This window comes from Pollicipes pollicipes, unplaced genomic scaffold (assembly GCF_011947565.3).
Source record: "Pollicipes pollicipes isolate AB1234 unplaced genomic scaffold, Ppol_2.1 Scaffold_3447;HRSCAF=4054_pilon_pilon_pilon, whole genome shotgun sequence".
Classification (NCBI taxonomy): Eukaryota; Metazoa; Arthropoda; class Thecostraca; order Pollicipedomorpha; family Pollicipedidae; genus Pollicipes; species Pollicipes pollicipes.
In genome coordinates, this window is record NW_023596297.1 from 14,975,313 (window position 1) to 14,988,805 (window position 13,493).

Sequence of the window (13,493 nt, forward strand, 5' to 3'; positions counted from 1 at the left end):
ACACGGTCATAGACCACGCACCACTCACGGCCGCAGTCGGATAACAGAGCCAGTTCCCTCTCATGGAAGGTCAGGCATGTAGTCCACTCTCCCCGGCTGAGCAGCGGACTAACAAGCACAACAGCCGTGCGGCCAACGGCGGCGGTCTGCCGTCGCTACAGCGGAGCGCCGCCGCGCGGTGTCTGCCTGGCTCACCTGTGGGGTGGGGCGCGAACACTGATGATCCCTCCGTGCGATGTTATCACGGAGATGCTTCGCTCGGTGCTAACGCCGACCGGAGTTTTCAAAATGCATGATACCAAGGCTCGAGTCAGTGCGCAAACAGGGCATGTGCGCAAAGGCAGCGCGCAAACAGGGCATGACTTGGACATGGCGTGCAGGGCACGTCAACAACTGTGTCGTTTGATTATGATACTCTTGATTTAACCAAATCGCTTGTGTGCACATGGCCGCCTGGCGCCCAACCTAGGAGGCACTCCGTTGCATCCCTAAATTGGACAATGAATGGGAACAGAACAGACGTGAGAACAGAGCTTACAATACATCACTTCCTCTTCCTCCGCCTCCTCCTCCCCCTCCCTCTCCCTCTCTCTCTCCCTTTCTCTCTTTCTCTCTCCCCTCTATCTTTCTCCCCCTCTCTTTTTTCTCTTTCTCTCTCTCTCTCTTTCCTCTTTCTCTCGCTCTGTTTCTTTCTCCTTTCTCTCTTGTATCTTATCTCCCCCATTCCTTGTTTCCTTCTCTTAGTTCCCATCTCTCTCGTCCGCCAATATCCCCATCGCTATGTCCATTTCCACGCCTCTGTGACTTTCTCAGTTTCTCACTAATCTGATCCGTTTCAATTCGTCTCAGCACAACTATTTCATGACATAAACCGCACAAAATCCACACATTCCAACTCCTCTTTTGAGCGAGATGTGTGGGAAGCCGGGGCATGCTCCCTTCATTTCTTCAGCCTCTTTTTTTGCAGAAAGCTATCTATTTAGCTGTAACAAGTAAAGTAATCTATGTAGCTGTAACAAGCGCTCCCCGCTTGCTTCTCTTTGCGAAGGGGCGACGCCGTGAACGCTGGCAGCTCCGCTCCAACGGCGTAACGTTGGCTCACGGCTCAACAAAAGGAAGTGGGCCTTTGTTAGCTTTTGTAAACTGGTTAGCACTCATAGCTTACACGGATGCTTGGCCCGTACAACGCTGTTTCGTATACTGCGGACATCACATACACACCGGCATTGCTGGCGTCGGTAGATCACCGCCTCTAGCCTTGTGACTGGTTCGCATATCAATGATGCAGCGTGTCAAATTCCTTCCCTCCTAAGATTTCAGTGTTTGCCTCAATTGCCAGTCCCCTGCGTGTGTGCACGCGATGTTCATGGTTTCCCGACCTTTGCAACAAGTTTTCAACTATTTGGCCTTCGTGCAACTTGTTTCTCCCATAGATACGAATAAATGATTTCGTGCTTAGTGCCATAACATGACTCTTTTTTGTTTGTGCTTTGACCCCCGACACCGGCATCGCACGGGCGTGAAATTTATGAAAGTTATGTGGTGGATCGCTGCGAAGATGTAAATTGTCGCATGCGCAAATTTGACGGCAAATCATGCATCCGTCTGAGAAGTGTGTCTGGCTAAAGAATGCGGACAAATTAAAACACAGACGGACATACATGCATGCGATATTATACTGTACGCTATTGACTTAAGTCTGAAATTCAAATGAAATACAATAGATAAGCTTTAAAGTTCACTGTAATTTGGCAGACCTAACTTATTAGGTTGGTTTTGAAATGAACATTCTGTGGTGAGCCACTACAGTAAAATTGAAAGCCTTGCCAGAGCCCGAAACGTGGGGTCCGGAGCAGGCTGGTTCTTCGGTGCGCTCCAATGCTGTTTCAGTGATCCTGGATTGATCCAGACCACTCTGCATTATTTGTCAGGTAAATCTGTGCAGACCAACGTGTGTGCTCGGGTCCAACGTGTTCAGGCCAACCGGCGCGTGACCAACGTGTCTGTGACCAACCAAACAACAGACCAACCGGCAACAGAATCCCACACCTAGAACTCCGTTTTCCACTTAACATTTACACAAATTTGACAACAAACCATGCAGCCGTCTGCGCCGTGCGTCTGGCAAAAAAAGAAAAGGAAGAGAAGAGGACAGATCGACGTACAGACAGACACGAACGCATGCGATATTATGCCGTACGCTCTTGACCTGCATGGACTGGAGTATGAAAGAAAGGGAGGCGCAAATGCCGCAATAGTGAATGCAATTATTGTTTAATTACAGGATGCCATATCGACAATTTTTTTCAACAAGTTATCAAGGAGTTATGTTCTGTATTACAGTGCATCGTGTACATCTATCGGCTAATAGCAAACAATTCATCAGGTTCCATGGGGAATATGCTGAAAGAGACATGTCAAGAAAAATAAAAGATTCTGGATAAATCATCGGAAAATTCTAGATCTGTTCAATCTCGAACGCACCTCCTATGAGTTATGGATACGGCACAGTACGAACTAAGCCACTGAGACCGCGCAGAATGTTCCGAAAGTCGAAAAATTCCCGGCTGTACTGTGCATGAAAGCTTTGGCTCGTAGTACCGTGGAAGGTTGGCTTGTCTACACAAAGCATGGTAAATACATCGCCGTGAGATAACACAGCAGCTCCCAGTTTTGTGGAGAGCAGGTCTTGCCCACGTGGATCCTGTAGGCTAGTGGGAAAAGTACGCCGCTGAGCGGTTATGCTTCAAGCGTACTTAGATGGGACTGGGATCGATCAATCTGTTGAATACCGTGACATAAAACACTTCAACATGAAGCGGCTGTAAGCGTACCGTGTTCCGGTTTCTTCCTATAACTTTTAGTCATATTTTATGGTAGTCATAAAACGTAGTATGATATGTGAGCCTCGCGACTTATTGATCGGATTGCATTTGAGCTACAAGTTGGTCAAAAGTGTACGCTGCAATCTTGATAAAGATGCAGAGAGAGGGTCTGCTATCGATAAATGGAAGCATATGCATGCTCAGAAATTATTTAATTAGATAGCTCTACAGTGTTTGCCCTGTCACTGGGGGGCGAGTGTCACTTGGGATACTTACTGACATCAGGGCTGTGACCCGAGGCAGCAGTGGCACTACATCGGGCGTGCAAGTTATATTTGGTTCAAAAACTTGTCATGTAGTATGGAAGATAACAAAATCAGCATTTTCAGCACGTTCCAGGAAAACATAATGCAACACGGGGATTTGTTTTTGGTAGATTCAATACATTCAACAGAAAAAATATCTTGAAACGTAGAGGACGCATGTGTCGTAGTATGCTAACCTACAGTGACATCGGATTCTTCAATCCATTCCAACGACTGGATTTCTTTCTTATCTATTCTAAAGCCAATCCACGTGCATCGAAGGCTTTCCGATCGAGTCAAGTCCAATCGATGCAGTTAATCACTGATCCATGGATTTATGTAATGCGTGAAGGGCAGTCCCTCGAAACGCTATGTATACGAAGCTTTGTTTCATCATCATTTTCTTTGCATATATCACGCCACATTACTCATCTCAATTTCTACAATACGCGGTACCTACACCACCCGTAATGGATACGGCAAGGTCTGCGGTAGAAAACAAAACAATACGCATGCAGATCCATGCATATTGCAGATGCATGGATATAGTGTCACGCAGTCACGCGTGCACATCTTCGTACTGCTGCACAGAGCGACAGATCAATCAACATCACTCAGCGAATACCGCCTTCCGCCGCTGAAGGCTTGTGCCTTACGCGTCGCCACGTCATACCGACCGCTGGAGCAGTGAGTGGACGGCGCCGTCCTCCGCCAAGGACGGTGCCGTCCTCGCGGGTCGACCCGGACGCGGCGGCCTGCGCCGAGCGTCGCCGCGGAGAGAGGAGGACGCCGCCGGACGGGAACGCCTGCAGGGGCACGCCCCGGCCGTTGGCGACCCACTTCGGCCGGCAGCTCATATAACGCGTCCGGCCGGCGGGCTGCACCAGTCTCCCGAGCTCGCTCCGCCGCCGCACTCCTCCCGGACGCCAGCTCCTCGCCATGAAGGGCCACCTGATCGCCGTCGCGTGCCTCCTGGCAGGTGAGTCGACCCCGCGCCGCCCCTGCGCGCCGCTGTGCCCGCCACGTGCTGTGGTGGCGCAGACCGCCCGGCTACCGCCCGGCGCTGCAGGGAGCTTGCTTGCAGTGGTCAAGTCAGTCACAGCAAAACGACGTGCTTCAGCTGGCAACCGGTATTTGTTATTTTCCGTTGGAAAATTCAGACAGTGGGATTGCGTTACTACTTATACGTACCGATTCGGTGTTTTATTCTACAGCCTGTTAGAGAACACTGTTGCTACAAAAGATACTTAATTAAAGACATTCATTAACGCTCATTCGGCATTGTCTACACAAAGGGTAATATACCTAGTGAACCGTTCAAGCTATTATGACATATTATGAGAGAATGGTAATGACTGGGTTATTAGCGCTTGATGACTCCTTAGGTTATCAGGTCCCCAGGAATGATGGGAAAGAAGTCACACAAAATTATTGGAACAGTGCTCTATCAAAAGTGAATGTGCTGCTCTCTTTCCATGTGACATGATTTCTATCAAGGGTATATCTTTTCTTGAATTTGGTCACGCCAATCAATCAAACCTTGCAATCATGCAAAAAATGCCTCGCAGAACCATCATGGACTAAAATGACGAATATACGATTAGTAGTTGGAAAACAAATGTTTGTATTGAGTGCGAATCAAAGTCATCCGAGTGGTGTTCTCACGGCCTTGATTTCTGTAAATTGCTTTACAAGTCTGTTAAGATTTTTTCACAATTGGAAATTTTTGAGATTTTTGCAAAACATTTCGTCCTTTAAGCCATAGTTTTGCTCTCACTAATATCATGCCGCTGCTCGCCTTTTGCAGTTCTTAGCCTTGAATGCAAGCCTTTCGTTTCAGAACGCTTCTTGCGTTCCGAGCTCAAATATGTAAACCGAACTAAGTGACCTAATTAGACGATGACGAATTGATATTCTATTGCCTCCTATAATATAATATACATTTTATGGCCTACTAGCAGTTAATTTAAGAGCTACGCTCGGCAACCTACATGTTCTCTCGTGCTTTATGTGAAAAATGAAACATAAGTGGACTGCTAGTCGCTTTTTGTCACAAGCGCTTTTTGATGTCGACTAGCAGTCTACCCAATGCTTTTTTTGCTCACTGACACTTTCAAACGGTCGGAATCTGAACATTGTCAAAATTGACACTGACAACATTACGTGATGCCGTTCTCCGACCCGTTTTTAATAACCATCGAAACAGCCAGTAAGCTGGTGGTTCCCCGAGGCTGAAGCTGGTTTAGTCGGTCGAGGCGGAAGTGTTGCGTCATGCTGGCGGCTCTCTGGGTCGACCGCTGGTCGCTACGTACACAGCAGGACGTGCTGGGCATTCTGCCGCAATGCCATCAAGTCAGGGAGGTTTTAAATATTCCACGAAAAGTTAAGCTTCGGTGATTAAACGGCAGGAAAATATCAGTTACGAGCACCAAGTGAGTGTCGCAGATTTGTACGTTTGCCAAAGTGGGATGAAGTGTCAAAATTAACTGCAGTACACCGTTACTCCACAAAGACTTGTAGATTTCAGCGGAAGGAAAGCACACTGGCATGCTTGAGAATGGCATGCATGCTTTACATGCATGCATGACAAAGGCATGCATGCATTATTCCCAAAATTTCCTCACTGACTTTGACCAACCTTCTCATGAAACCCGCTATCGATACTAAGACTTGTTTTTCCGAAGAATAGACACCAATCCTACCGGGTTGCATGGTTCGAACCAGTCGAACCAGAATGTAGTTTGACCTTTTGAAGGTCGCCGCATCTGGGCAGATTTCACGGCGTGATGTCCCCGACGATCGCCTGTAGTATACTACAGTGTGAAGATGAGTCAGCGCTCTGCTCACGCTGACAGCGCGCTTTTATCGGCACGGCGCGTGCTTCTCGAACCGAAATATGAACGGCCGAACACTGAAAAGTCCTGATTTGGATAGTTTACTCGGGATTCATCGCACCCGGATTAAAAAGTGTCGCTCGACGACGCGTCGTAACGATAACAATAACAATAGTCCGGCGTCCACCTCGGCTCGTGAGAGCGCATCGGCTTTCTCGTTACCGCCAGTGCGCGTATTAAAGGCGGCACGAGTCATATCTCGGCGCGCAAGGAGCCCTCCTTTCACCACACAATGCCCAGACTCGACCGGAGGCAGCGCTGCTGCCAAACTTGACCCGGGCGGCGCTCGGTGCCCGAGTAGGCCAGACGATGTTATCGGCTCAATAAGCACACGGCAAGGAGCGCCGTTCTGTTAGCTGGGTCAGCCCTCGTACCACAGAATTAGGCCCTGGCACGCTTTAGGCCATTCACTCTGCTCACAAGTGCACGAAATCAGGGTGCGTTCCTCGGTGCACCAAGGACGCCGAGCGCGACAGCTGATGCCGAATGATGAGTTCACGCTCCGGGCGCCTCCGGCCCGGCGGCGGCGGCTCGACATCTGCGTAGCCTATTTTCCGCACGATGTGTGCCATAGCTAGCCCGCAGCTGATTGGTCGGCGGTGTGGGCCGCCTCTCCGGATGACGTCGGCTGGTATGCATCCAGCTCGGGTCAGAGCACATCCGCTTTGGAGAGCACGCTGTTTTAGGCGGTGTTTTAGAACGCGTGCGTTCTGAAAAGCAAACACCCTGACGATTTGAACGCCACCGGGTGCGGTCGGAGTTCTGGCAGTTGGCACGCGTCGACATGGTCGGCATGCATAGCAGAGATGTCGGCACGGGCTATGACGGTTCGACACGCGACATCGATGGTGAGCAGTCGGCACGTGCCATTATGCATCGTTATGCGATGCCATGGGCTACTATGTATCGTTAGGATGCCAGCCTAAAACGCCGTATCTGAAGATGGATAGTGACTTAGCTTGACTAGAAGACAGATAACTTGCATTTCTACTGCTCTCCTCAAAGCACGCCAAGCACGCGTCACCTCGGTTTGACACGAGTCCACGTGAGTCCGCTCGTACCAGCGTTCCGTGCCGCGGCCGCTGACCGCCCGTTGGCACGAAGCCAACATCAACAGCCGGTCCTGACGGGCGTGGTAATGCAAAGCAGCTGGAACTATGCGGATGTGCGGCTGGCGTACAGTGGGTCAGTGGGTGAGGAGGCACCGGCGCGGCCCTCCCGGCTCTGGGCCGCGCAGGGCCGGCCACCTCATAGGCCGCACGTGCCACGCGAGCTATCTCGGGCGGCCGCGACAGCAGGCGTCTGGTGTGGATGGCTGCATGGAGTGCCAGATGCGGTAGAAAAAAGCCACGGAACTTCCGCCGTTCGGTGCTGAGATTTGTAATCGACGCGCCTTTAAACTTCTAAATCAATAACACTAAGCTGCAGCGAAAAGCTGGCGTGACTATTTCTTACAGGCTGTTTACTGCATGAAAGAATCTGGGGCGTTGCTCTTCTGAAGGGCGGCATGCTTTACGTTAAATCTCCCAAGCATCCCGGCTCCGAAGCAGTTTATTTGAATCGGAAAACAACATTGACAACTATTTCGGGCTGTGGATCGCACAATTTTCCAAATAGAAAACGATAAACAAATCTACCCACATATTTATGCGGTTATGAATTATTTATCGTGTTGGAGATTTCTAAAGCTGTAAATTCAGACACATTACTACGCCGCATAAGGGTTGCTGATGGGCCCAGAAGACGTTGGACCTATGGTGTAGACGGTGGGTTTAAATGTAACTGGCAGCGCACTAAATTGTGTGGAACTACACCTATATGTTATGTCGTTACTGGATCAGACAGAACATTTTGATCAAGGGACAATTTTTCGCCCATTTTGGAACTCGAAAAATTAGATGTGACTACTTTTGTACTCCGTCTTTGGTGGCAACATTACAGCCTAAAGCACTATCCTACCGAAGGTGCCAGCATGTCGTACTCAGTACACACTACCAAAGTGCCAGGGGAAAAGACTTTGCCATCTCATCTAAATATAATCTAAGCGTATGTAGATTAATCAAAATGTATAGATTTTTGAATTGATGGACAGACGTAGGGTTTCAGTCACCACATACAATAGCATTACAGTAGGTTCAGTTACACTGGAATTTCCGCGGTTCAATGGTCGCAATCGATCAGGATCATGAACGCTACGGCCCAATGTCACCATCAGCCAATGCCTACTCATGCGCAACCTTTTGACATATCCCACACATTAATGCATGAAATCAGTTTTTAATTCCTAATTATGTGCCGTATTGAGTAGAGTGTTCACAATAACCAGGGGGGAGGGGAATATGGGTGAAATCCTGCTGGGGGCACATGGATGTCCTTCAAACCTTTTTGTTGCGCCACAAACGTACTGCTAAATTTTGTAAAAGCTGGGGAGGAGCGGCACGTCATCTTTGAAGTGGAGTCTGCATTTTCCATGCGCATGTCAACGCCTTGAGCATTGCCATACTCTCACTTTCCCACATAAAAGGCGCCGCGAGACGAAGACGCTGTCTGCTTCAACGCCCGCGGAGCCATCCAAGCATTCGTTCTCACTTCAGACTGAGAGACATTCCCACACTGGCGTCTCCGGCCGGTCCGTTTCCACGCTGGTCGCGGAGAGGCCAGCCATCGGTAGCGATGGCAAGCCATTGTTCCCGATGGCAAGGGTCACCGCCACGCATAACAAGCCGGCGCTTTCCTGTCCGGCCCTGTCGGCGGTCGACGCGGCGTGTCGGCGGCACGTGTCATCGCCACATGCCCGCGGCGTGGTGCCGGACGTTTCCGGTCGACGTGGAACGACTTTCCCCGATCCATGGTCGAGTGCCGGCTCCGACCCAGGTGCTGACCCTCCAATCAGTGCCGGCAGGACCCGGGGCGGCGCCGTCGGCGCTCCACCACCACAACAACCCCGCCTGCACGCCCTTTCCCTAACAAGGAACGCTCAGCACCAGCGTTTGAAGGGAGTCGCGTCTCGCCGCCTGTTCCTCCGGCACGGATTGGCTCCTGGCACCGCCAGGGGCCACATGCAGCCGTGACTTGTTTCCAAGGCGCCGCCACCGGAACTCCGGGCGCCGGCGGCCAGTCTTCATTGGACAAACGGGCGCCGGCGCCGGCGGCGACCGACGCCAGCTGGGCAGGGAAACCGCCGGTGGGCGGTAAACGCGCGGCATATTTGATCGGAAGAAAGCGGCGAGCGGCGGCACAGGCGCACCGTTAGTGGCGCGGCGTGTGACACGGGTCCGCCGGTTTCTCTGGACTAGAGCAAATGTTTCGCTCGCGGCGATCGTGTCCTGTCGTGTCAGCCAGTCCGCGGCGTTTGCTCTGGAAAGCTGGCCGTCGTAAGATCGGCCAGACGAGCAAACTTGGGTGGACGACTGATGAGACCCGCGCCGTTTGCTGCTCGGCTCTCTCGGAGATGCTGCAGTCTGATAGCTGTTCAACAAATTGACTGACGGTGGACCGCATCTGGCTGCAAACTGTGACTGCAGGACATCAGTAACTCCCCTGAGATTTGTTCCCGATTTCGACCGAATAATGCGAGCTGCAAGCGTGACCCGTGCCCATTTCACAATTTGCATGCCACTTGCCGGCTTCAAAGAGCGCACACGTGACTGCGCATCTGTATGTAGACCCCATGCAGCCCTAAACTTTCTCGGCACAAAGCCTGCTAGACGGTAAAGTTAGTCATGGGGAGATGCTATCGGAATTCACGATTTATGACGCGTAGCACCCCGCCGTTTGCCGCATTTAATGCGCTCTTCTCAGCGTTTTCTTGTCACCATCTGTCAAGTGACCACGCACAGCCAAGTGCTTCTTGTGCTTTTTAGTTAGGGGCATGCGGTTTTATCGACCGGGTGAAACTTTCCCGTCGCGGCGACGAGATGAAGACGACGGGTCACATCATCCGGGTCTGGCCGGTGGCCCGTGAGAGCCGCAGTCAGCACTAACTCCGTCTCTCCCTTGTTTCAGTGATTGCCGCCGTCTCCGGCGACGAATCAGCACCCGTAGGTAAGAGCTAACGAGGCGAGATTGCTGTGCCACGGCGTCAGCAGCCGGCGTACCGCCGGTTATCACACCGCGCCCGGGACAACGGTGCCGGCGCTTCGCCAGCGTCAGTAAATTTTAGCGCGCTTTGAGGACGTTGAAAATCGATGCCAGTACTGAAGTGCGGAGCCCTACTTTTTAGCTTCAGTTCTAATCGGGTACCCATGCATCCAGGCTGATATACAGCGTGGGGGCCGATGCCAGGCTTTACGATGTTTGCATCGCTATTAAGCACCCGTCACTCAGCTGCGCCTGGTGTCCGTCGGACCTCTGGCACGCGGAGCACGCGTCAAGTGTTCTTCTTGTGCCCATCGGGAGGTGTTTTCACTGGCTCGTTTTTACGAGCGGCCACTAGGGCTCTGGAGTGCCTCGCCGCCTTATTTGGGCAGCTTCTAACGGCCGGCTGCGTTTTACGCCGTGCCCCGACCCAGTGATGATGAATGCGAGCGCAGCGTGCTCTTTGTGTGACCCATATCCTCTTGTTTCAGGTGCGCCGCATGAGCAGAGGCCCTTCCTGAGACCCCAGCCGCAGCCAGGCCGCCCGCTGCCCTACCCTCTGCGCAGGCAGAGCAGCGTAAGTGCCGCCGACTCCGCCTGCGACACAGGCTAGAGCGGTGGAACTGCATCCGGCTTGCAGGCACCGATCGCGTGCCGTAACGGTGTCATTCAGCGCCAAGAGAAACGCAAAACAGCGCGCTCCGGACACAACAATGGCCAAATTACCACCGTGGGGCCGCACGGCAGACCGACGTCCGCCCATCGTCTGCGAGCCACGCCGCGAAACGGCGCGAGGACACAGCGCGACACGACGCCGATCGAGCGGCGGTGCCGGATCCGCGGCGGACGGTGAAACCGCCGGCCACGCAACATGTGTCGGCGCCGCTCTCGTTCGGAAGGACGGCACCCGGGCCCGCGAGTCCCAGCTATTAATTACGGAGAAATCGGCGCGCGGCCACCCGGCGTTGGCTGACCCGATTGGAGCGACGGCGCGGCGACCTCGCGGCCTTGGCCGGCCGGCGGCCGCCGCCGGGGGCGACGGCGGCGCGTCAGGACACCGCCTCGGGCGACGATCGCCGATAATGGCCGGCCGGATAACGGAGCGCGTTAGCTGGGCGCGCGGGCTGGTGCGCGCGCCGGGCCACGGGTGGATTCCGCCGCGTCCGCGACGCACCCCCGGCGGGCACAGACGCGGGTGTGCGTCAGAGGCGGTGGTGGTGACTCGGCTGGTTCGGGGAGTCAGGGCGGGTGCGCTGGAAAGGTACCCCGTGCAGCTTTCCACTGGGTAATGGGGGTGCGACGTTAACTGGGCTGTCCTCATTGCGGCGGCAGGGTGGCACACTTAGTCACTGCACCCTGAAGATGCGGCCCGAGACGCGGCGTCTTTATTACCCCGGCAGCATTAGAATTAGGCACACATTAACGTGGGAACTGGTCCGCGGTGATCTGCACATAGCGAGCTCACGGCAGGGCCCCGGGCGCGCAGTGCTTCACCAGGCTGCATAGTCCTGAGAATATCCAGGTTCTCAGCTTAAATCATTTGAAAGTGGAAGTTTACTGTTACTGGACGGAGAATGCTCAATGGCCATAGAAGCTCCCGCGCCGCGGAAGAGAGGGCAGCTGTGGCGTCAGACACGACAGTTTATCTTGGCCCCAAGCCTCCTATTACCACAAAGCCTGTCAGCGTGCGCAAGGCCCGAACGCGGGGAGTGTGAAATGTTTACGACCGCGTGCACTTTCTCTTAAAACAGCTGGCACCCCACGAACCTCAGATTGACGATACCGTCACAGGCATGCCCGCTCTAAAGATGAAAGCCTGTTTACGACCGCTCACAGCCCGACTTGCATGCGGAATGAAGTGCGTTCCAACGACATTTCTTCCTGTTTCTTGCGGTCATTCAGGATGCAATTTTCTCTTTCTCTTTCATTCAGGAGCGGAATGACAAGTTTTTTCGTTGTAAATCCGCGCCCTAGGCCGCGCAAGATCTGCGGCGGTGATCTCACTTCCTGCTTTACCTGGAATCGTTTCACAATAGTTCGTTTCTGCGCCCGAGGGGCTTGGGACAGCAGAGCGGCATCTGGCCTCCCGGTGAATGGATCCGATCCATGAAACTGGTTCACACTCGGTGACCGGTGCCCTCAGTACCGTATAGCGCTAGCAGTGGTCAAACCCACGTTCTACTGACCCTGACCTCCGCTTCCACGCGCTTGATCGGTTACCGTGTGGGTCGATCGGCCGGCCGGCTGGTGTGTACCGCTCGGCCCGTGACCCCCACGTGCGGCGTCTGACCTCGCCTCTGATGTGCGCCGCCGCCGGCTGACCCGTGACCTCTGCCGCCGCAGGGACTGGACCGCGCCCGGCAGGCCATCTCCGGCTTCATGCAGAACATCATGGACGCCGGCCGCCGGTTCCGGCGCATGGCCAGCGCCCGGCTCTTCACCATGTTCAACCGCCGCTCGCTGCGGCGATCGCAGAGGCAGCAGGTGCGCACGCCCTTCCGGCAGCAGTAGAGGTCCCGGCAGCTCGTGATCCAGCTGGACTCTCAGCGTGGCCAGGAAACAGGCCACGGACCTTGCCAGCGATCGGCCGGCCCGACAGCAGGTGGTAGTTCGCACTCCGGCCGTACGGCAGCGCTCGCGGCGCCGTGCTTGGGCTGGAGCGCCTCGGTCGGCTGCAGCTGCGAGTTCGCGGGCTCCGCGCTCGTCCAATTGTCTTGTCTTGTTGTAGGAATCAGGCTTCATCGTCATGTGCGTTAAGTTTGCGGTTGTTGTTACTCGAGTTGTTGGGCGTCCTTGTTGTCCGATGCGTCCAGCCACGAGACTTGCTGCGCTCCTCTATCTCAGGAAGATGTGTCTCCGTTTCCGATAAGTAGATGCTTGTTTTTAAGATTGACACTCGTAGTTTGCTTTCCGCAACGACGTCATCTGAGCTTGATTCCTTAGTGCGTAGAAAGATTCTTAGTTCCGACTGTTTTCTGCTGTCCGACTTCTTGAGCCAGCAGTCAGGCCGTGCATTTGTACATATTTATTTCATGTGACATTTGCTTTATAAAGACGTGCCCAGACGATGTTGTTCTGTTGTCTGTTTTCATCCGTTAGCTGAAATAAGAAATACACAGCGATTAACATTCTACCTGCTTCTGGTTTCAACCTCCGGTGGGTGAAGATCAATCAGAGCCGAGTGATTTTTGAAGAGTAGATCTTCGCGGAAGGGAGGGACGATGTGGCGATGTGGCACTGACGGTTGTTGCGCCCAGCTCATGTTCTTTGCCACACCACAAGCGTTTATGAGCAAACCAGCTCCTAGAACCAAGCGCAAATCAGCTCCAGATCGACAGGGACCGACGCTGTGTTCCCCGTCGGCGGGGTGATTCGAATAAGAAGCTTGCTGC

At 53.3% G+C, this 13,493-nt stretch overlaps 1 protein-coding gene across 1 annotated transcript; it reads left to right on the plus strand.

The window, feature by feature from the left end:
* The first annotated feature begins 4,000 nt into the window (after nucleotides 1-4,000).
* On the plus strand, nucleotides 4,001-13,234 carry LOC119092016 (uncharacterized). The gene is made up of 4 exons (XM_037214966.1): nucleotides 4,001-4,109; nucleotides 10,030-10,068; nucleotides 10,593-10,678; nucleotides 12,445-13,234. The coding sequence occupies exons 1-4, from the start codon at nucleotides 4,070-4,072 to the stop codon at nucleotides 12,610-12,612; spliced, it is 333 nt and encodes a 110-aa protein (XP_037070861.1). The 5' UTR covers nucleotides 4,001-4,069; the 3' UTR covers nucleotides 12,613-13,234.
* The last annotated feature ends 259 nt before the right edge of the window (nucleotides 13,235-13,493 follow it).

What these genes read in the sequence shown, in the direction of transcription:
- LOC119092016 (XM_037214966.1), top strand. Translation starts at nt 4,070, where the DNA reads ATGAAGGGCCACCTGATCGCCGTCGCGTGCCTCCTGGCAG. An exon ending in CGTCGCGTGCCTCCTGGCAG is followed by an intron (nt 4,110 to 10,029) that starts GTGAGTCGACCC and finishes CCCTTGTTTCAG; the next exon opens with TGATTGCCGCCGTCTCCGGC. An exon ending in CGACGAATCAGCACCCGTAG is followed by an intron (nt 10,069 to 10,592) that starts GTAAGAGCTAAC and finishes CTCTTGTTTCAG; the next exon opens with GTGCGCCGCATGAGCAGAGG.